Here is a 23,717-nt window from a genome sequence, read left to right as displayed (position 1 = left end):
GCACACTTAAAAAGAGCCCCAGCAATGTTTTTTTATTTTTTTATTTTAACATTTATCAATTAGGGGTGTGAATATATTCATGCCTGATGATAAATGAAAAGACTATGAACAAAAATGTTATTACATTTTGTTTAAATATACTGTACTTTTGCCCATATAGTATATACTAAAGGGGCTGAGCAATTATGTTGCAAGTACCTTTTTTTAAAATTTGTAATTACATTTTTGAAACAATCGGCTAAAACCGACATTTAGAACTGACTTCATTTCATTTCTCATTCAAGATATGCTGCAGGTGAAATATTCATCCTTCTATTTCATGTACTTAGGTTTATTAATTGTTGTACAGTGACATTAGCGTTATACCAAATAACTTCATTGTATACCTTGGGAAAGTTGCAAGTCAATCACAGGGTAAGAGACGAGCAAACTCACATTTAACGCTTTAGGTAGTTTCATGGCGTCAATTAACCAAAAACATGAAGCAACTGTGAGAGGAAATGATTACATGGAGAAGTCCAACACATTGAAAAGAAAAGCAAAATCACATCCGGAAAGTTGATTTCTTGTTAGTTCCTGATGCTTATCGATATAAAACCAGTGTGTACAACATATTTCTCGTGTTGTGATAACCACTTCATTTGATCTGTGCATGCACCATAAACTGTAATGACCTATCTTGTTTTTTTCTTTGCCTCCACTTTCTGTTTTTATTTTAGTAAATATATCCTAAATATAGAAGACAAATACAAGCTCTGCAAATGAAGACTGTTGTGTTTCTGTGAAAATAGTGTTTGTTCATTGTGAAAGACAATAATTAAAATTCCTGACATCTCGCTGGTGGTTTTGCTGCTCAGTCCCACGTGGTATGACCAGTCGTGCAGCTGCAGTTACTCATTTCCTTATTTGCAGTGAATTCAGGGGCTCATTTCAAGTAGAGCAGCAGCAGCAGCAGCATTGACATGGAGCCCTTTCTGCATCATTAAACAATCACTGAAAGAAGTAACATGGTAAGAAACTGCTTTGGTTGGCTGTTTCATGAGAGGTAGCTAGACTTTATCATAACATTTTGCTCAAGTCTGATCACAAGTTTCTGTAACAGAGTTAACATAGACATTGTTCTGCATTCATAAAATTCTGCTCAGTCGTGGCTTTAGATTTAAAGAGCGTGAATCTTTTCTGTTTGTTTGAAAAGTTGTGACTGATGAATGAAAGAGTGGATTTTACTCGTCCAACACTGATAATATTTCCCAAAATCCATTTTGCTGTTTGACGCTCATCTATCTTGCTATACGAATCAACCTTTTTAATCTTTTTTGCTCGTAAATACAAAAGACTAAATCTTTGTTTTATGGTCTTAATGGCTTCATGGCAGAATCATTCAAACTCAGTTTCAAGTCAATGGAATTGTATTTTGGTTGTATGATGTCGAAGGCCATTCGTTAGACATTTTTGCAAGAAAGTGAAAATACTACTCATTTACTTTACAGTGCCTTGCGAAAGTATTCGGCCCCCTTGAACTTTTCGACCTTTTGCCACATTTCAGCCTTCAAACATAAAGATATAAAACTGTAATTTTTTGTGAAGAATCAACAACAAGTGGGACACAATCATGAAGTGAAACGAAATTTATTGGATATTTCAAACATTTTTAACAAATAAAAAACTGAAAACTTGGGCGTGCAAAATTATTCAGCCCCTTTACTTTCAGTGCAGCAAACTCTCTCCAAAAGTTCAGTGAGGATCTCTGAATGATCCAATGTTGACCTAAATGACTAATGATGATAAATAGAATCCTCCTGTGTGTAATCAAGTCTCCATATAAATGCACCTGCTCTGTGATAGTCTCTGAGGTCAGTTTAAAGCGCAGAGAGCATCATGAAGACCAAGGAACACACCAGGCAGGTCAGAGATACTGTTGTGGGGAAGTTTAAAGCCGGATTTGGATACAAAAAGATTTCCCAAGCTTTAAACATCCCAAGGAGCACTGTGCAAGCAATAATATTGAAATGGAAGGAGTATCAGACCACTGCAAATCTACAAAGACCCGGCCGTCCCTCTAAACTTTCAGCTCAGACAAGGAGAAAACTGATCAGAGATGCTGCCAAGAGGCCCATGATCACTCTGGATGAACTGCAGAAATGTACAGCTGAGGTGGGAGACTCTGTCCACAGGACAACAATCAGTCGTATACTGCACAACTCTGGCCTTTATGGAAGAGTGGCAAGAAGAAAGCCATTTCTTAAAGATATCCATGAAAAGTGTCATTTAAAGTTTGCCACAAGCCACCTGGGAGACACACCAAACATGTGGAAGAAGGTGCTCTGGTCGGACGAAACCAAAATCGAACTTTCTGGCAACAATGCAAAACGTTATGTTTGGTGTAAACGCAACACAGCTCATCACCCTGAACACACCATCCCCACTGTCAAACATGGTGGTGGCAGCATCATGGTTTGGGCCTGCTTTTCTTCAGCAGGGACAGGGAAGATGGTTAAAATTGATGGGAAGATGGATGGAGCCAAATACAGGACCATTCTGGAAGAAAACCTGATGGAGTCTGCAAAAGACCTGAGACTGGGACAGAGATTTGTCTTCCAACAAGACAATGATCCAAAACATAAAGCAAAATCTACAATGGAGTGGTTCACAAATAAACATATCCAGGTGTTAGAATGGCCAAGTCAAAGTCCAGACCTGAATCCAATCCAGAATCTGTGGAAACAACTGAAAACTGCTGTTCACAAACGCTGTCCATCCAACGTCACTGAGCTCGAGCTGTTTTGCAAGGAGGAATGGGCAAATATTCCAGTCTCTCAATGTGCAAAACTGATAGAGACAAACCCCAAGCAACTTACAGCAGTAATCGCAGCAAAAGGTGCCGCTACAAAGTATTAACTTAAGGGGGCTGAATAATTTTGCACGCCCAATTTTTCAGTTTTTTATTTGTTAAAAATATTTGAAATGTCCAATAAATTTCGTTTCACTTCATGATTGTGTCCCACTTGTTGTTGATTCTTCACAAAAAATTACAGTTTTATATCTTTATGTTTGATGGCTGAAATGTGGCAAAAGGTCGAAAAGTTCAAGGGGGCCGAATACTTTCGCAAGGCACTGTAAGTCATGACCTCTAGTCTATAAGTTTATATGGTAAATATTTGTATAAAAATGGAGGAATTTTTCACTTAAACTCTCCTAGGAAACCAAAGACGTTTAAAGTAACAAATATCCAACACAGTTCATTAAAGATGATGTGAATTTGTCTTTTTTTAATATTATTTAAAGAGTTTTGAGAGTAAATATGGAAAAAAAGAAAAACAAAGAAACTGAATCCAACCCTATTAGGTAAACGTATATTAATATTCTGCTTGTCATTCAACTTTGGATGTGTTATTTAACTCTTGATTTGAAATCCACCTGAGCCAACGTAAGTAAGTTTTATTTATAAAGCGCTTTTTGCAGATAAAATCACAAAGTGCTGTACAGAGTTGTGGTAAAAGTACAAGTGCAACACAATAGAATAATAAAACAAGAGTGCATAAATATAACAGCAACATTAAAGGACAAATAAAAATTTAAAACCAGTTAACTAAAAGCTTTACTGTAAAGTGTAGTCTTCAGCAGTTTTTTAAAAGTGTCCACACAGTTGAGCTCCCTGAGAGACTGGTGCAGGTTATTCCAGAGTCTGGGAGCTACAGCCTGGAACGCCAGGTCTCCTCTGGTCTTAAATTTAGTTTTTGGGGTCTTTAGGACCTGACCTGAAGACCGAAGGCATCGCCCTGATGAGTAGGGGAACAACAAGTCTGAGATATATTTAGGGACCTGACCATGTAATGCTCGGAACGTGAGAACTAATATTTTATATTCTATGCGAAACTCAACTGGAAGCCAGTGCAGAGTAGCAAGAATGGGGGTGATGTGGGATGTTCTAGAAGCACCAGTTAAAAGTCTGGCAGCAGCGTTCTGAACGATCTGGAGTCTGTTTAGGGTCGACTTATTAAAACAAGTAAAAACAGAATTACAATAGTCAATACGAGATGATATAAATGCGTGTATGACCAGTTCCAGATCTGATTTTGATAATAGATGCCTCACTTTAGAGATATTTCTCAGGTGGTAAAAACAGTTTTTAGCCAATTGGCGACAATGTCCCTCCAAAGACATGGACTGATCAAAAACAAAACGTCTTTCTTCCCATCAGTGGAATCAGAGTTTCCTATAGTTTGCTTTAGACATTTGTCAAATGTTTAATCCATTCCCCCCAAAAAAAACATCAAAACCAAACCAATTAATGTGCCAGAGTTACTTCATGGGCTTTTTGACTCTTTGTTGCAACATAAGAATAAAATGTAGTTTTTTCAGCCTAACTGTACAGCTGTGATCTGTGGTGAAACCATTTGATCAATGCTGTTAAAAATGTGTCAGACCACACACACAGACACACACACATGCACAAAAGCTCTCGCATGCACATGTTTGTGCTGCTGTAGCTGTTTGCAGACTGAAACCCCTGTTTGTGTGTCTGCTGTGGTTTTCAGCGCACAACGTTGGTGCCGGCTTATATTGCTGTGCTGGGAGAGATGAGGCTCCTCCATTAGAAGAAAAAAAAAAGATTTTGTAATCTCATTGGCCCATGAGGGAAAGGAGGGTGTTTCTATAGTAACCACGGAAGGTTAAGGGTGTGTGTGGTCACAGAGTTACCAGCTATTCTGTTTGCATTAAGTTGACTTTCAGTTTAACAGGGATTACACTTTCGTCTGTTTCACAGCATTCAGAAAAGTAGAGCCTTTAAATAAGGTCATGTTTTTTTTTATTGTTGGTTTAAAGGAGAGTCAGCAAGGACACAGGTTTCTGTAACTTGGATCAGGATAGGTCGGTATAGAGAAGAGTCTTCCGAACTTCTTCTAAAGACGGCAAAATATGGGGCCTGGCAGCAATACACATACTGTATCATCCATCTATCCATCTATCCAGTGACACAGAATAAATCTATATGTACATTGTTTTCCGTAGAGATCGAACTAAGGCGATTGTCTTTGGTTACATGCAGGGAAAAAGAGGACTGCCAAATACTTAGTCTCGATCTTTAAAAGCTAAAGACCAAGTCTGAAATCATGGTGTTCTGATTGACTCAGATCTGACATTCAGCAGTCACATCAAACTGATTACAAAAACGGCTTCTACCACCTAAAGAACATCTCCAGATTGAAAGGTTTCATTAGAACAAAGGGGTCATAACCCTCTTTACACTGGCTCCCAGTCAGCCTCAGAATAGTCTTTAAAGTTCTGCTGCTGGTGTATAAATCTGTGAATGGGTTTGATCCAGAATACAGAGATGATGTTAGTCAGGTATGAACCCAGCAGGTCTCTCAGATCTATGGACACAGGTCAGATAGTGGAGCCCAGAGCTCACAGTAGGTGATGTGGCTTTTAGTTGTTATGCTGCAAAAAAGTGGAATAAACTGCCAGCAGAGCTGAAGTCAGCATCCAATGTGAACATTTCTAAATCCAAGTTAAAGGCACTTCTTTTCTATTTCTATCATTTTACTGTTGATTTTATGTTTTCACTGCTGATTTTTATGTTCTTCTTGATTTTTAAGCTGTTAAACATTTTCTTTTGCACCTTTTAATCACGTAAAGCATATTGAATTGCCTCGTGTATGAAATGCGCTTTACAAATACATTTGCCTTGCCTAATCAGAAAAGTGAGTTGTTGCAGAGCAGCACGAGTGGTGCACCCCAGTACAGAAGTTATAGCTGTGACGCTGACTTCCTGCTCCTGAAACAGCAGCTGCAGATAACTTTGTGCTAATGTGTTGTTTTCAGGAGGAGCAAATTGATGTTAAAGCTCTGAGGGAAAAGTTCAACAACAGACTTGGTAGTCATGACAGAAGCTCACCAAAGTCTTCATCAGCTCTACCTTTTCCTGCCCCCGGCCTGGTGAGGATAGCAGACCAACCCAGACATGCTCCCTCTCTTTTACCACTTTCTCCTTCTGGGCGTGAAGCTTCTGCTCAACCAGGAGAGATCAACAAAGTCCGACAGACTGGGGAGATGCTGCAGAATATGATGTTGAGGCAGCAAAAACCTCGGGGCACCAAACCTGGATCATCTCTGGGTCTGGTTCCATCTCCCATACGCACACCTCCTGCAATCAGACATACGAGGCCAGCACAGGTCACCCCGTTGAGGAGACCCCTGCCACCCGAGGGCCCCCTGCCTTTAAAACCTAGACGGCCCACCAAAGTCAACCTGGAGCCATTTCTTAGATTCAAGCAAGGCCCTGTCCTTCCTGCCCCGAGAAAACGTGATAGTAGGTCTCTTTATTGCTTACCTTTATACTATATATTAAAATAGCTTAGACTGCAGCACATAATAGACACATCATTTTAGTGAAAACAGATGTTAGCATTTTTTGTACTTACACATGCTCAATGTTTTAAAATCAGAATTTAAAAATTATTAATATTTGAAATGATAATAATAACGAGAGTTAAATGGAACAAGTTCTGATGAACAACAGTCGGACCCGCGGAACGTCTCCACGTCGAATAGCATGTACCACGTTCCCGAGAATTTAATGAAATGATTCGGCTCCACCGAGTAAAACAAAATTGTGCGACGTAAATTCGTAATGTACGTTGAATTGCCTGTATGACATGACTAAGTTCAAAAAGGTCTCCAAGAGGCTTTTGACATCTGCTCATAGAATGTCCATGTCAAATTACAGCCCGATTCAACGAGCATTAACAGAGGAGTAGTCATTTGAAAAATGGGGCCCCCGTGGCACATACGGAGTAACGGGCCCCGTTCATATATTGGTATGTGTCAATGATTTGGTACCACCAACTGTCGCAATATTTGACTGACAAATAAATGAGAAAACAAATTTAATGGAAATGGCCTAAAAAGGGGGGCGGGCCTTCGGGCCCCTAATCGAATTGTGCGAGGCGTAATCGTAATCTACGTTGAATATCCTTTGAAACGGTATATCACACGACTATGTTCCCATAAATTTGAAAATTACCGGAAATGGGGGGAGGGCCCCCGGACTTCCCCCCATTTCAAAAAAAGGGCTCAGAGCGTCTCATCATATTCATTAATAGAGTGTTTATACCAAACTGCATTCCAATCTAACAAGAACTAACGGAGGAGTAGTCATTTGAAAAATAGGGCCCCTGGGGTCCCCTTGATGACCCAATGACACGTACTGGGCCCCATTTATATATTGGTATGTGCCAATAATTTGGTACCATCAATCATCGTCATATTTGATTCACAAATAAATGAGAAATTGACTTTCAGGGTTTTTTTTAATTTTGGTGCCCCAAATCAAAAATCGGGCTCCGAGCGTCGATGCGTAAACACATCCATAGATTATACCTACCAAATTTGAGCCCGAGCCGGTCACGAGTAACAGAGGAGTGGCGATTTTAACTAGTGTACACAAGAAGAAGAGCAACTACAACAACAAAGTGAGTGGCATTGTGAGTCCGGTAGCACAACCTAAAAAAATTACACAAAATATAAGCATATTAGGAAAAGCTGTTTTTGTCTTTGCACAACATTTCTGTAACTCCTCTCAGTCGTGATCAGGACACAAAAATACAATCCATAGTACTCTATAGACACAAATAATAGATACACTATACATAAAAAAACAGATAAAAAGATTAATGTGCACAGTAAAATGACACAATAATTTACTGTATTTGCACAAATATGTAATAGGGAACGATATAATTTTTGCTTGGAAATATGTGTATTTTATGTGTTTTATTTGATGTTTGCTTGTTCTTCCTGCAGCAGGATCGCAAAGCTCTACAAACAGCTTGGTTACATCCGGCATTAAGAGTCCGCCGAGTCCTCCAAGGTTTAACAAACCCAAACCACTGCCACAACAGATCACAGTTAAGTGAGTAAACAACAGGTGAACAACCTCTACAGTAAACTGACAGCTCTTCATTGTTGTTTTAAACCATTAACTCCAAACATAGATTCACTGCTGTCACCTTGACAGGGAGGATGTGTGAAAGCCATGATCAAAAGCCGTAGCTCATAGTTGGAGCGGCACGTTTTCAAACGTTGCAACGATAATAACCCACGTTTATCCAGATCTGTATCTCCAAACAGGAAAACTTCAAAAAGCCAGTTGTCTAAATTAAGTATTTGTGTTTTTGTGCTCGTTTATATGGTTTTTCTGGACCCCTAGTCTTAAATAAAGGTATCTAACCCTGCAAATGTATCTGATTGTTGATTTCAGCGAAGTCGAGGACGAACAGGACCCCTACGATGACATCGGAAACTTGGGTAAATTTGACAACTATAGCACACATACAGCTTTTCACTTTTTATGAATTAATCCTGAATTAATTTAAACATTTCAAGTGATTTGTGGGCAAACATTTTTGAATTTCAAAATTCTGTGTGTTTATTTACAGATGAGAACAGCTCACATTATGTGATTGAGGTAAGCAAAAAAAGACGACAGAATTACATTCATAATGGCAGAAGCTCAATGTTTTAGGGATAAATGTTGAATAAAGTGTAGATTGTAATAAAAACTTCGTGAATGTAAATGTAGTCCAAATGGTAAAGGGCTCATATTGTGTAAACACTTTGCAGGATGATGAAGATATTTACGAGTTCATTGACGAGTAAGTATGCATTAATGGTCCTTTATCATTAAAACATTTGTTTTAAAGTTTAGACTGAACAAGCTGTAAAACTTTTCCTTAATGATAACAGAGTACTCATGTTTAGTAATTTTGAGTTATTTTACATTCAGGCATACATCCACACCTCTGGTTTAATTACAAGACACATTGCCAAACGGTATATGTACTGTACGTAACTATAGAAATATACTCAATCATTTAAATATACAGAGAAACATGTGGAAAAAGTGAAGAAATCCATTTTTTGTAATGTAATTGTTGACATTGATTGTTTAAAAGGGAGCGTTTGGATGGGAGCAGTGATGGGATTGAAGAGACAGACAATAAAGAGCTCAAGATGCAACAGGAAAACATAAAGAGAACGGAGGATTTTCTAAAACTAAACGAGCTGAAGAAGAAATTTCAGGTAAACACGTGAAAATGATGATAATAATGCATCTATTCCCTTGAGAACATGTGTTTGTTTGACTTGTTTCTTTCTGTTCTCTATAGCTGCAGGGTGACATTGAGGTTCTCCATACAGTCAGAGTCCGCCATGACTGGTATGGGACGGGAAAACTAGACCTGAAAGTTCGACAGGGCGAGAGCTTGGAGATTCTCCGTGTGAAGGACAACCAGGAGGGCAAATGGTTGGCTCGCTCTTTCAGTGGAAACTGTGAGTTTCAGAATTAGTCATGTATCAGGGAAACACTTTTCTCAACTTGTAGCATCCAAAGAGTAAAGCATCTTCACATTAAAAGGCTTTTCCTCTTTTTCTTATCAACAATTATAATCCAGCTATGAAACATTTCTATAGGTTTTTCAGTGTTTTTAATACAATTACAGAGATGATGACAGACTGGAATTGTGTGTACATTCATATTCTTGGGGCTGCTAGGAACCAGAGGTGAAAGTAAGGGATTACAAGTACTCACAGTACTGTACTTGAGTTGTTTTTATGGGTACTTGTACTTTTTTGAGCATTTTTCTAAATCAGTAATTTCACTTGTACTTAAAGAGTAACTAAACCCCAAACCCGCTGAATACATATGTATTTGGGTATTAAGTGGTGCTGTTTATTAACCACTCTTCACCTTTTAGTAAAAGTATTTAAATGTTATGTATTTAGTTGTAAAATGTCAGAGTTACTGGCCTCTAAGGGTTGAACGCAGGCTATCACAAATGAATTTTGCTATTGGCTGAAACGGATTCTTTAGATTCCCCTGCGTCATCAACTTTCACTGTTGGCCCTGCCCCTCCTATAAATGCTGAGAGGAGGGAGGAGGGTTTCCTCCAATCACAGCCCTCAATGAGCATTGATTGACAGCCAATGAGGAAGTCCACTGTGTTCCGTGTGCGGTGATGTTTTTGACTCTGTGCTTCTATAAATCAGACATAAAAACAAGCCTCTCAAGCTTTCTTTGTTGATCCATGTGCCTTATACCAGCCACTCGTTCCTTCTCCACTGCTTTAGCTTTGTTCTCAGCTGCACTGCACTTTCATCGTAGGGGGAAATAACTGACAAACATTAACAGGACTTACATAGGGCATCTACAAAATAAATATCATTGTTTGCCAAATTCAATGTTTTCCACATTGTTATTTTTTATTCAGTTTTTTCTACATACTGTATATATATATTTTTATCTTTTTTTTTCTCAGAAAATATTGGTTTTCAACTCCTGTGAGTAAACGAAATGGATAATAATTTAAAAAAGAAAAAAGAAAACCATAATTAAACAGAAATGTGGCCGATTCGTCATGTGTTTAGCTCTGGAGCGGGAGGGGTGCAGGGTAGGGGAATGAATGATGACGGCATTTCATTCACATCATGTCACTTTCAGTGAGTTAATTTTTTATTGGTTGACTAAACGATTCCTTAACGTGAAAGATAAATGACCCTACACACCTGATCAGCGTCTACGTGTCTTCGCGGTCAAGTGAAACCGGTTTAGTGAGTCCACTCCTGTGACTTGGCCCAAGCAGGTCTGTACAGAGCACGAGCGCTGAGTATGCGCTCACATATTAGTCCTCCGCAGAGTAATATGTAGAAATTACATTCGTTTGTGTATGGTAGATACTGTACGTGTGGAATGGATCTAGCCTCCAGCCTGCAAGGAGCGGCAAACATCCTATGACGATGACTATTTGTATGTATGATAAAGAACCGATTCTGGTCTAATAAGAGGGTTCATCAAACTATGTGTGTATTTACAGACACATCTATGCTATGTGTATATTCCCGTCTGTTCCTGCGTGTGCGTGGACGTGTGTGTCCGTCTAATCGCTATGTGCACGAGGTGGTGGGAGAGCAGGGCTGTTTACCCCTGAGTGGTGTCTGTAAGGCTGTGCGTGAGCTTCACGTTATGATTGTGTGTGCCTGTGGTAGTAGTGACAAATTTCAGCTTATGAACTCGCTATGTGTGTGTGTACAGACACATCATTGTGTGTATTACCGTCTGTCCCTGCGCACAGCGGTGTGGGCTGACAGTGGGCGTGTCTAACTGCTAAAGCAATAACACCCATAATAATCAAGGAATTTTTTTTGTTTCCCTCCTAGTGGCAGGTCAGCTGAAAGCAGGGGTTTAGTTGCTCTTTAAGTACGTTTTTTACTAAAAGAAGTAAAGTAATTGATTACATTTCTACACCCAACCATTATTGAGTAAATTATGTTTTTTTGTTTTAAAATTATTAACGGACATTGTGAAACTACAAAAAAATTTAAATGACCAGATAACAATCAAATGCATCACCACACATCATAGCCGACCAACGAGATCAAATAACAGCAATGAATACCTGTTGTTTTACCACTTTTTTGTTCACATTTGGCATGGCCTTGTTTTAGAGTTCATGAATGTAGCTTTACTCAGAACCTGATTATTTTAAATTGAATTAATTGGTGTTATTTTGTTTTTAATAGAATTGTACATTTTGCCAAACATTTTATTTGTGGAAAATAAATTCAGTACCAATTGTGCAAGATTTGGTCTCTTTCTTTTGAAGTTTATACATGAGATATTTACTGTATGCAATTGAACCATGGCAAGATTTATTACCAACAATAAACGTGGGGGGGGAAAGAGACTAGTAACTTTTACTTTGAATACTATTTATCTGAGCTACTTTTTACTTGTACTTGAGTATATTATGTATGACTTACTTGTACTTGTACTTGTACTTGAGAACAACAGTACTTCTACTTCAGTAGGATATATCAGTACTCTTTACACCTCTGCTAAGAATTTCTTTTTTTCGTGCTGCTGATGTATTTAAATTTGAATTTATTTATTTATTTGAATTGTATTTATTTATTTATTTTTATAACTGAAACCCTTACCCTTTCCCTGAACCTTACTGATTTATTTATGAATTATGTTTGTAATTTACATTATAATATACCTGATATCTTCTGTTCACAGACTCCAAACTCTGAGGGTGTTTTTCTTTTCTTTTTTTAACAAAAAAAAAAGATGATTGTTCTGATGGTTAAAAGCCTTTAGTAAGAACAAATTAATCATGTTACAGGTTCTGTTTACAGCAATGTCTTACATATGGCTTCATTTGTCTGCTTTATTTGGTCGTAGATGGATACATCAGTAACACGTGTGTGGATATTGACTACGAGGCCATTAAGCGTGATCTGCAACGGAGCAGAAGAATAGACAAGTATACATTACCTCCACCACCCCCAGACCCTCCACAACTCTCAAGTATGGAATCCAACTTCCTTCCCGATGACGATGGTAAGGAAAATATTGTACATATTGTAATATCTTTGCTCTTATTGTAATCACTACAGTCGAGATGTTTTCTTTGTCCTCAGATGATTATGATGATGTTCAGCCTATTACTGATGATTTCCCTGCACCTCCACCTGAAATCTGGTGTGTATTGCACATAAATACTCAAACAAAGTAGGAGAAAAGTGTTTATATACATATAATGTAACGTTTTGATCATCCAGGTCCTGGTGATTTACTGAAATTTTGGTTAAAATCGAACTAAAACCATTGTTTTTTTGCATTTCCTAGTATAGATCCCAAATCTGAGAAGGAGCTAAAAAAAAATTTTAAGGTAAATGAGAAACTTCCCAGATTGCTCAGAAAAGATCCCTGAAGAGTTTCAGGAAAAGCTACACACAGATGCTTTGATTATCAGTTATTTATGTGAACTGTGACTGTTGTCCTGCAGTATGAAGGACCTATTAAGGTGCTGGAAACAGCAATGGTGAATCCTAATGGCATCATAAAGAAAATGGGAGGAAAGGATTTGCATGTGGCTCAAGGAGACGTGGTGGACGTCATACAGCTCACCAATGACAAGAAAGCGCTGTGTCGGAACAACGTTGGAAAATGTACGTAACATAATTTAACCTCTTCACGTTTTTTATTTGGTCGATTATAGAGAGAAAGGTGCCAACACATTTTGTCTGAAAAGAATAATAGTTTTGTTTTGTGTGTTATCAAAATGTTCTATTTTAAGATATTTTAAAGAGATGCGATAATGTCATGCATTTTGATTTGATTTGTTTATTTATTCAAGGGACAATGTATATTAAAAACAAGAAAATGCTAAGAATACATGTGAATATGCCACATTAGCATCCATTGGCATTGGCATCCAACTTTAAAATGACAACCAAATGTTTGGGGTTTATGTAAATAAATAAAAGACTTCCTCTAAAGCTCTGTTAAAGCCACTTTATTCTGGTTATAAATATGTATAATTAGTGTTTCAACTTAAAACAGTTCCAGCATGAACTAGGGAGATTATATTTATTTAATAGGGTTTATTCTATTTCATTCAAAGCAAGAAAGTCCGATACAACTTTTGTTTTTTAAACTAAAAAAAATTAGTAAAAGTACTTAGATTTGTGTACTTCCAGATACAGAATAACTATTGACGCAAAAACACTACATGTGTACACTACTATGATTAATTAAATAAACACAATTTCCAGTCTTTTATTTTATTTCTATTGCCCCTCTGACTGACCTTAAAGTATTTCCTCTTTGTTCATTGTTCTTTCACAACCAAACTGCCTCATTGATTAATCAAATCTGATTGGTTAAGGCTACAATTACATCAGTGTTATGGGACTGGTGTGATAGAGCATGTTTTACCAGTACACGCCTCCAGTATCATGTCCCTAATTCCAAGTGATCGTTAACATCCTTTTCTGTCTCCTCTCACAGTTGGTTACGTGCTTCGATCTCTCCTAATTCCAATGTAAGTTAATCCTCCTACATTTTATGTGAATGTGTTTTATTAGATACATCCCTAGTACAGACCTCATTAATTAATAAATCAAAGATCATTTGTTCGGGAAAAAAAAAAAAGATGGAAAAGGTTGAAATTGCAGCTTTTAAAACTTTGTTTTTTCATCGCCTTTTGATGACATTTTCACACTTTACATTGTGGGATGTGTAGTCGTGAAGACAGGTGGATAGTAGGGCTGGGCGGTATGATCAAAAATGTATATCACGGTATTTTTCAAAATTCTAACGGTTTCACGGTATATTACGGTAATTTTTTATTTATTTTTTTTCATGCATAATCAGGTGTTGACAGTGTTTTCTACTGGTTGAGAGATGAAAAACGTCAGTAGATTAATTTAGGATTGTGTATTTTACTGTCATGATGAGTGAATATTGTAGAATAATTCCACACTTGTAATAATACAAGTTTGCAACAGTAGCCCAATGGCTCTTTGCCGCGCTAGCTTAGCTTTAGCATTAGCTTGATTTCTAGCTTTAAATGCTGCATACTCAGTGCTGTGGTGGTTTCTTATGGTGAACAAGGTAACGTTTTGTTTGCAGCTTCACCAGAACTTATTTCCACATTATAGGAATTACAAATTGCGATCCTTTGCTCTCTTTTTTTGTGTATTACTGGCGAACTGCCTTCATGCTAAGCTAACCGTACCTCCGTGTCCGTGAGTGTTGCTCTCCTGTAGCAGAGGCATGCGCACATGCTCACATGCAGCTTCAGAACTTTTAATTGTGTCTTTCTTATTCATTTACACGTATGATTTACACTGTAACTAACACCAGGGAACAAAATGTTGTTATGAACAGTGTTGTATGCTTTGATATTGTAAAAAAAAATAAAATAATAGAAAGTGCCACATTGTTTATTTTAGACATTTTTTTATCGGGCAATACATCAAAATGAATAAACTTGAACGGTGTATTTTGTATTGAATAATTTTTTTCTTTCTAGCGAAGAGGATATTTATGATGATGTTGATTACCCTGTTGGTAAGTTTGAATATTTATTACCAGTTTCAAGAATACTTGAATCACTAGTAAGTGTGTGTTTTTTAAGACATTGATACATTGTTTTAAATCATCAATGATTCAATTCAAATAATCACTCTTATTTTGTAGGAGACTGAATCTGAGTGACCTGAACAAGGATCTCCAAGGTCTGGACATTAATGATACGTTTACTTTTACTTTTATTGATGTAGCTGAAATTAAAATGTGCTCCCACGACCCTGAAAAGGATCAAACTCTACAGTACTACCGTAATTACTTTTCACTTTTTGTCGTCTTGTTTTGTTTCAGATGTGTACGAGATATCTATCAACTCAACAATAACAACAACAACAAAAAAGATGAAGACACATAAGTGAAACCACAAGAGGATTTGTTTTAAATGAGTGAATGCACTGCAGAATTAAGACACAAAGAAGAGTATTGTTTGTCTTCTTGTGTATAAAACATACTAGCACTTTTATACTGCCCTGAGAAAATGAATGTTTTATTTCTGGTAGTGATGTCTCAGTTATTGTTGTTGTGTTGTATTTTGTACTTTCCTGCTTTTTTTGGGTTTATCTTCTGACCTATTTACTCCTGATGAGGGTCGAGTTAGTTACGTACTTTGTTCATTTTTCTTTGTTTTTGCAGGATTCCTAATTATTACATTTGAATACTTGAGTGTCTTGTTCATCCTCCCCATGTGTTTTCCATATACCAGTCGTTTTCTATTTCTCCACTTGATTTATTTTTATTTTTTAATTGTCCATTCATTCAAACAAAGGAAGTACCGAATGGTGCTAATTTTATGTATCAGCATGGATATCAATCAAATTGAGAATAATTCAGTAAAGAAAGTTTCAAGTGTAACACATACACCTCAGCATAAGCATGTAAACATACTGAATTGTGAAAAAAAAAAAAAAAAATATATATATATATATATATATATATATCCCTATGCTTTAACAGGATATCTTTGAAAAGTCATTAAATAAACTGTACCTTTGGTATTGCATGTTATTTTTGTTTTATCCAAAAATAAGGGTTTTTGCTATAATATGTATGTAACAACACAAATGTATGTAAATATAATTGAATCAATTTATTTACACGCTACACACATGAATTCCATCTGAATATGCAGTGTTTTATAAGGCATCTAATTTACTATTTCCAAAGAAAAAGCCTTCAATTCTGAAGTTTCAACAAATAAATGCCAATAAAAAAGTAGGATACACAAACAGTATCTATAATAAAGTTGTAATCCTTATTTTGAAATGGATGGTGATGTTAAAATACTCGATAGTGATTACATGAATAATTGATTAACACAGTTCTATTTATAGTTTTAACTGGTTTCTTGCTTGCCCGTGTTGCCTCTGCCCTTTAACTACCAGTAAGTAATGTATTTAACTCTGAATATTGCTTCACTTTTATTCTTGTAATGTTTTGTGCGATATAATCAAAATACAGTAAATAAACAATTATATAAAAATTAAATTTAAAAAGAAGAAAATTATATATATAGTTTATTCAAAAAGAAAAACATTTAAACATAGAACATTTAAAACGTAAGACAGTGGTTCCCAGCCTTTTTTAAACTGTGACCCCATTTTTATATTACAAATTTCTGGTTGATCCCAAAGAATTTTTTCTAGAATTTGTTTTTGATCATTTTTTTTTTTTTTTTAATAATACTGTGTAACAAATACAGAGTAGCCAGAATTTGTCAGGTCAAATCATTTTATACATGTTTTTTCTTCCTTATTTTTTTGTACTGCCATTTTATTTGAACTACATTTATATTTGAGAAAATGAAAGTATATAATACAGTTGTTTAAGATTGTGTTGCGTTTTAACTTTAAAAAGAATACGAATTGAAACTATTTTAAAATATATTTATTCAGTAATTAACACATTCCAGTCGAACCTATTTACATTGCAGATGTAAGGTTTAAGAAACACTGATTTAAGGGTCTAATATAAGCCTAAAAGAACAATACATGGTAAGAGCCATAAATGAGCAAATGAGGGAACCTAATAAGCCAATCTGGCAACCGTCGTTTTTTTTTTAGCAAAACAAAAGGAATTTCCTCTGTAGAAGGATTATGAAATAAAAAGGCTATTGCGGAGAAGGACATAATGAAATACAAATTTACTTTGTAAAAAACGTTTTGTTTTTTGTTTTTCTAAAATCTTAGAAAATAAATAAAAAGGCATTAAATAGTATGACATTGTTGAAATAATAATTATTAAATATATAATCAAAATAAAATAATAATTATTCGATATTTAAGAATAATAAAACATATTTCATAATAATATTACCTTATTTAACAATTTAATGGCCATATTATATATTTGTCTGTTATTTATCAAAATGGTATTTATTTCAAAATGATGTTTTTATTTATCTAATTGTGACTCTTTTGGGCTTCCATATATGTGACCCAAGCAGAAGTGGTGTGACAATGTAGACTACGGTTTTAAACTCTAACGAATAGAATATTTAGTATTTGTAGCCAGCATTAGGTTATTATAAGAGGGTGTTGACAGTTTTCCCCAGCTAGATCATCGCTCTGTGATTGATTGCTTTAGCCTGCTCCGGGCTCGTCCCGGAGTCAAAGTCCAGTAGATCTGCTGCAGTGAGAAGAAAAAGCTGAATATGGAGATGATCTGCGCTGACTTCAGGGTTTAAGTTTGGATCCTCCTTAGCTACGGACATGGATCAGGCTGTGGAGTCTGTTGTCAGACTGCTGGAGTCCTACAGAGGGAGAGACAAAGTAGTGAGTACACACACACGTACGTTGAAAACAAAACACCTCAAACTGGAGTTAAATAAAGCACGTGTAAATATCCAGTAAAGTATTGCTTTGACACAATGAATGTGATTATTCACTGCTGAGTACAGACAAAAGATACACATATAGTGAGATTAAGAATGGGGTTAATATGTGTCAACAGTCTGGTGAACTTCAACATGCAGCTCGTGGACCACACGCGGCCCAAATTTAACCCAGGGGTGGCCCAGCTTGCAGTCTATAAAGTCCACCACCGTTTCATTGGTTCTCTTCATATTGGTGCAAAGGTTATTCTTTTGGCCGTGGCTATTCGTACGGAAACGTATGAATAGCCTCTCATTTACTCCTTCCTTACTAATAATATAATAAATATTAAAGGGCGTGTAATAGGGGTGTGCATTGCCATGATTCTGAGGTTATGATCAAATTTACGATTTGTATGTCATGATGCAATATATACAATACTATATTGCGATATCAATAATTACAAGTGTCAGCTTTACAAGTACAGTACTAAATTGTATGAAATACTATTTATTTATTTATTTTTAAACTTATGAGAACAAGTAAATGGTAATTAAGTACAAAGTTCAAGTACAAGGATAAAAAAAACAAGTGGTGTGTTTATCAAACTGTCAAATTAAATTTTTCAAAAAAAGTGTCATTTGAAAAATTCTGATTTTGTTAAATTCTTTAAAACCTCATAGATCTATAAAAGTGCCCAGTATTATCATAAAAAAAAAATCAATCAACTAAGCTAAAATTCATTGAGGAGTGACGTAGTTTAATAAGGTCTTATGTAGTTCACTGACACTTAGTGACCGGATGTTTACGTGCCATGCATGTGTTTGCGCAATTAAATATTTTTTTCATTAAAAAAAAAAAACACATGGTTAAAAAAATTGATTTAAACATTTTTTCGATCGATATGATAATCGTGCTGTGACATATCGCGATATATCGCCCGATTTATTTTTTCTCACACCCTTAGCGTGTAGTGGCAATATTTTGAACAGACATTCTAGTCTCTGTGACTAACCCACAGATTTAACCCTTCATGGTGTCTCTGCAGATCAGGACAGTCTGCTATAGCTCACAGCTGATTGGTGGAGCTCTGTCCAGGAAGGCGGCGGCTGATGATGCCTCATCGCTCCGACTGGGGAAGAGTCTACTGCTCTTCTCCGCTCAGCTCAGCCACTGCCGGACGGTGCTGAGGCTGTTTGATGATCTGTCCATGCTGGCCTACTCTCACAACTATGGCTTTGGAATGCAGGTGATTTACACAGATGTATACACTGTTCATGTGCACATTATAAACACAGTTTACTGTTGGGTTTCAGCCATGTGTGTGTATCTGTATTCATTATTTTCTGTCTATATACATTATTATTATTAGTGTTGGTAGAATAAATGTATAATTCATGCTAGGGGTGGGAACCTCTGGGTACCTCACGATACGCGATACAAAGCTCACGATAACGATTATCTCACGATATGACGATACTGCGATTATCGATATATTGGTCAGAAATCAATCTACGATAATTTATGACATAAGAAAAAAAACAATTAAGTGAAAAATTACAATTTTTCATTATTGTTTCTGAAAGACAATAAATTGAAAAAGTGTCCTATGAACAGTGACACTATTTTAGTACAACATTTCTGTAAATAAGTGTCAATGTACCAATGTAAATTAAAAAGTATCTCCAATAGTGCTTTGTGTAAACAAAAAATACAGTCTTTCTTACCAGTGACACCATTATAGTGCAATATTCCAGTAAACAATATATTGGTTCCTTCCAACAAACAGTGACAAAACTTCTGTGAAGACCTACCTGCACATTTTAGTTAAAAACCAGAAAAGGTTTTGTTAAAAAAATGAATTAAATAAATTTAAAAAAATCGATACTTAGCGGGAGCATATTGATAATCGACCGTGCGGAAAAATATCGCGATATATCGCCGTATCGAGATATGGTCACACTCCTAATTCATGCTGTTTTGGTACCTTGAAAACTGCTCTTTAAGAGAAATAAGATAAAGGAAACAAAGTGAACAGGTTTTATACAGAGGTGTAAAAAGTACTGATATATTCTACTCAAGTAGAAGCACTGTTACTTGATTCAAATAGTTCTCAAGTACAAGTACAAGTGAGTCATACTGTACATAAAATACTCAAGTACAAGTAAAAAGTAGCTCAATTAAATAGTACTCAAAGTTACTAGTTACTTTTACCCCCACATCTAGTTTTGGTAATAATTCTTGCCACGGTTCCCTTACATACAGTAAACATCTCATGTAGAAACTTAAAAAGGAAGAGACCAAATCTTACACAGTTGGAACTTAACAATTTATTTTCCACAAATGCATCTGTATAAAATAAAAGGTTTGTTCTTTTTTAGATAAAACTCGACTATTGAAGGGAATAAATTCCATTAAAAATAAAAAAAAAATTATTCTCAGCCTCTAAGTATGGATACATTTATGAACTCTAACACAGTTTTGTGTCTGTTTTGGCACGGTACATTAACTTTAATCTGATTGGTCGGCGATGATGTGATGCATTTAATTGTTGTCTGGTCATTTCATTTTTTTGTAGTTTCACAATGTCCGTTGATCATTTTAAAACAAAAAATATATAATTTACTCAGTAACAGTTGGGTGTAGAAATGTAACAAATTACTTCTTTTAAAATATACTTAAGTACAAGAAAAATTACTCATTTAGAAATATACTCACAGTACCCATAAAAGCAGGTCAATTACAGTAATGTGAGTACCAGGACTAACTAGATTTGTCTTTTTTTATTTTTCTAAAGGAGGAGGACGCAGGAGTTCGCTGGATATCGGTGCTGAACAATGTGGCCGACCAGCTCTACTACCCCTGTGAACACATCGCTTGGGCTGCTGACGCTGAGCTGATCACTGTGAAGTCAGACAGATGGTGGTTGTTCAGCACTGTGCTATGGGGAAGCTCTCTGCTCCTGGGAATCCTCAGGTCAGATCACCTCTGCAAAGGTCCAACGTCATCAAAAAATAACCTCTTTAGTGCAATAACACTCAACCAAATGTTGATAAAGTAAATGCCTGCTTTCCTACATATTATACAGGAATGCAAGTAGATTAAATTAATCATATTTGCAAGTTTTGTTTTGAATGATTAATGCTTAGGTCCGTGATCTGTACACAGTGACATATAAAAGCAGTGTTTTTCAACCTTGTGGTCGCCTGGAGTTTAAATGGGATCGTCTGAAATGTCTAGTATTGATAATTAAAAAATTAACTACTTGAAAAAGTATTTTGGAAATTTTAAAATTACTATTGTTTTTCAAATTAAAACACAGGAACAACTGTATTCTATACGTTCACTTTCTCAACTATAAATCAAGTTAAAAATGATAATAATTTGCAGTATGAAAATATCTGAACTGTAGTGGACACGTACAGTATATAACATAAAATCTGTTCAATGTATTAGCAATAAACAATAATAATAATAATAATAATAATAATAATAATAATAATGCATCAGTTTTATATAGCGCTTTTTTGAGACTCAAAGCTGCTTTACAGAATACAAAATAATGAAGAAATAACAATTTTGAGGTGTTTTAAAGAACAACATGTACAACGTAAGTATTTGGATTTGAAAGACTTTTGGCACAATTTTATACCACAAAATAAAATCCATGAGGAGCGGTAATGTTTGGCCAGAATCAATGTCAATCTCTATTATCTTACTGTGTGTGTGCATATATATATATATATTCTTAAAGCTGATATCCAGAGTTTCTGAGAAATCTATGTTTATGTATAATTCTTTTGAAAATGCGAAAAAAATACCCAACTATTCTTTTACTCTGGTCTACTGCTGGTGGTCATTCATATACATTAATGTATATAAGTCCCTCCTTCGTCCTATATAGACCCCATACAAATGGAAACGATTGCGAGCACGCCCAGCCAATAGGCTTCGACTTCCTGTTTTTGAGACTGTCAATCAAAGTGAATGCAGAACTGTGCACAGAAACAAGGCCGCGCGTCACAACAGCAAACAGGTAAATATGATTTTGGCTCTTACCTGACCCACAGACATATATCAATGTGATATGTTCTTCGATGCGCGTGCGGAAAAGTAGAGGCGTGGCCTCTGGTAGATTGGCAGAGGCAGGGGGAGGAAGCGAGGCTGTTTAGGGCGGGAGATTGAGACGTTTCTCAGAAACTCAGCTTTAAATAGAGATTATAAATCAATTTAACCCATGGCACTCTTTAAAGCTGTCTTTGTTGTTTTTTATAAATAAAATATTTAAAGTTCACTGGATTAAGTAAATATAAACCCAGTGTTTTCTTCATTCATCATCTTTAACTTTAACAAAATCCAAGTGCTTTCTGTGATTTAACTGTTAATGTTTAAGTTATTCCATCACACTGTCTTATGTGCTTTGTTGTTCCACAGATCCCTCAGGGTTTTGCTGCTACTGAAAAAGAAGCTGAAGAAACATGAGCGACATGGAGCATCACACAGGTGCTTCCTTTTATTCCACTTCCTGTTTTCTCCTAATGAGGGATTGGTACAGAAAAGTTGGGTAACATTTCTAAAAGCTAAAGAAGCTCATTTAAAGAATGTTTCTCTCTCCACAGTCGCTCTCTATTGCACAGGCAGATACGAGGGGAGATCCTGTCTGTCATCAGCAGCATGGCTGACCTCAGCAACGCCGTCCACTGGATGCCGCCCGGCTTCCTCTGGGCGGGACGCTTCCCCAGCTGGTTGGTGGGGCTACTGGGCACAACGTCCTCCCTGATTGGTTTGCTGCAGATGAGTGCCAGTGATGGTGACCAATCAGAGAGTGCAGATTCTTCTTCACAGTAGACATAAAGACTGTGTTTGAAATCACACACTAACGTACTACTCATACTAAGTTTGATGTCAAAATGAGTATGTAGTGCCTTCACATTAGATAGTATGCGAAGATTAAGTATGCAAGAAATATGCAGATGTCGGGACATTTCCTAAGTATGCATGGTGGGCACACTAGTCATACTCAATAGCTCCATGCTGCATTGCAAGCTGAACGTAATATTGTCCTGGGACTGACTTCAAGCTAAAAGTCAAACATTCCCTTTTCAAAACAAAAGCATCTCTTCTTGTCTTTTTTTTTTTAATTCTTTTGTAAATAGGGCTCTTGTTTTGAATTTAACAAAAAGCTTGATCAGCACAATGGCGGGTCTTAGAAAATCTCCAAAATTTCAGCGTGAAATGTGTTTCTATCAGTTTTATGGATCAAATGACCACATGTTGATATTCTACTTGGTCACTTTCTCACTTAAAATGATTTCAGATCTTTCAAAGGTGGAGAATCAACAGAGATATTTAGCCTCAGTGTGCTTCAGATTTTTATTGTTGTAGATTTGAAATGCATCTTGGGAAACGTGGAAGTATACTTCAGTGCGAATGATCACCATATATAGTAGACAGTATATACTCATTGAGTGTGTAGTGTATAGTACGTTAGCATGCAATTTCAAGCACTTTTCTCATGTACCAGTCCAGCTGTATAGAGTCATTTCACTCTCAGTTTAAAAAAAACATTAAAAATAAAATCTTCTGGACTTTTTCCCAGATTAAACCATAAATGATTGTTCATTAAAAGGATGTTAGTGCTGAGACATCAAAAATGATGAGTGAAAGCATAGAAATGATTTGCTATTTAGTCACAGCAATAAAAGTCGCTACTTTAGACTGTTTGGATTTGGAATCACACAGATACAGGTCTCATATTTCAAGATTCAAGATCTACTCAAGCTAGCTTAGATGCTAATGCTGATGTCAAATTACAAGAGCCTGATGCTGCGTACATACTGTATGTGCACATGACGAGATGTTTCACCTCACGTTTGCGATAAGTAGGAGATGGAACAGAAGGTAAAATGAAATGTTATATTATTTTATGTTACACTTGATGATTTTACTGTGATACTCTGGGGTAACTG

The 23,717-nt window shown here is 36.3% G+C and overlaps 2 protein-coding genes across 5 annotated transcripts; both read left to right on the top strand.

Annotated features, from left to right (window-relative positions):
* The first annotated feature begins 4 nt into the window (after positions 1–4).
* Positions 5–15,837, top strand: LOC114462587 (FYN-binding protein 1). Of its 4 annotated transcripts, none has more exons than XM_028445528.1 (16): positions 5–1,010; positions 5,827–6,313; positions 7,810–7,915; positions 8,264–8,310; positions 8,442–8,470; positions 8,626–8,657; positions 8,958–9,084; positions 9,171–9,333; positions 12,245–12,403; positions 12,484–12,544; positions 12,692–12,734; positions 12,852–13,014; positions 13,856–13,889; positions 14,883–14,920; positions 15,050–15,087; positions 15,230–15,837. In XM_028445528.1, the coding sequence occupies exons 1-15, from the start codon at positions 1,008–1,010 to the stop codon at positions 15,055–15,057; spliced, it is 1,500 nt and encodes a 499-aa protein (XP_028301329.1). In that variant the 5' UTR covers positions 5–1,007; the 3' UTR covers positions 15,058–15,087; positions 15,230–15,837. The 4 variants fall into 4 exon arrangements, with proteins under 4 accessions (XP_028301329.1, XP_028301327.1, XP_028301331.1 ...); XM_028445526.1 differs by having other exon boundaries at positions 7,807–7,915; XM_028445529.1 differs by lacking the exon at positions 5–1,010 and having other exon boundaries at positions 5,837–5,940; positions 6,008–6,313; positions 7,807–7,915.
* A 1,693-nt stretch (positions 15,838–17,530) lies between these two features.
* On the top strand, positions 17,531–22,948 carry pex11g (peroxisomal biogenesis factor 11 gamma). The gene is made up of 5 exons (XM_028445196.1): positions 17,531–17,709; positions 18,797–18,997; positions 20,546–20,724; positions 22,183–22,251; positions 22,368–22,948. The coding sequence occupies exons 1-5, from the start codon at positions 17,647–17,649 to the stop codon at positions 22,594–22,596; spliced, it is 741 nt and encodes a 246-aa protein (XP_028300997.1). The 5' UTR covers positions 17,531–17,646; the 3' UTR covers positions 22,597–22,948.
* The last annotated feature ends 769 nt before the right edge of the window (positions 22,949–23,717 follow it).

This window comes from Gouania willdenowi, chromosome 4, assembly GCF_900634775.1.
Source record: "Gouania willdenowi chromosome 4, fGouWil2.1, whole genome shotgun sequence".
Classification (NCBI taxonomy): domain Eukaryota; kingdom Metazoa; phylum Chordata; class Actinopteri; order Blenniiformes; family Gobiesocidae; genus Gouania; species Gouania willdenowi.
Note: the sequence above shows the minus strand (reverse complement) of the source record. Positions and strands in the feature narration are given on the sequence as shown.

Excerpts from the sequence above, each read along its gene's own strand:
- LOC114462587 (XM_028445526.1), top strand. Across the intron at positions 8,658-8,957 it reads ATTTACGAGTTCATTGACGA|GGAGCGTTTGGATGGGAGCA; the intron begins GTAAGTATGCAT and ends ATTGTTTAAAAG. Across the intron at positions 12,735-12,851 it reads AGCTAAAAAAAAATTTTAAG|TATGAAGGACCTATTAAGGT; the intron begins GTAAATGAGAAA and ends GTTGTCCTGCAG.
- pex11g (XM_028445196.1), top strand. The coding sequence starts at position 17,647 with ATGGATCAGGCTGTGGAGTCTGTTGTCAGACTGCTGGAGTCCTACAGA. Across the intron at positions 18,998-20,545 it reads ACTATGGCTTTGGAATGCAG|GAGGAGGACGCAGGAGTTCG; the intron begins GTGATTTACACA and ends ATTTTTCTAAAG. Across the intron at positions 20,725-22,182 it reads CTGCTCCTGGGAATCCTCAG|ATCCCTCAGGGTTTTGCTGC; the intron begins GTCAGATCACCT and ends GTTGTTCCACAG.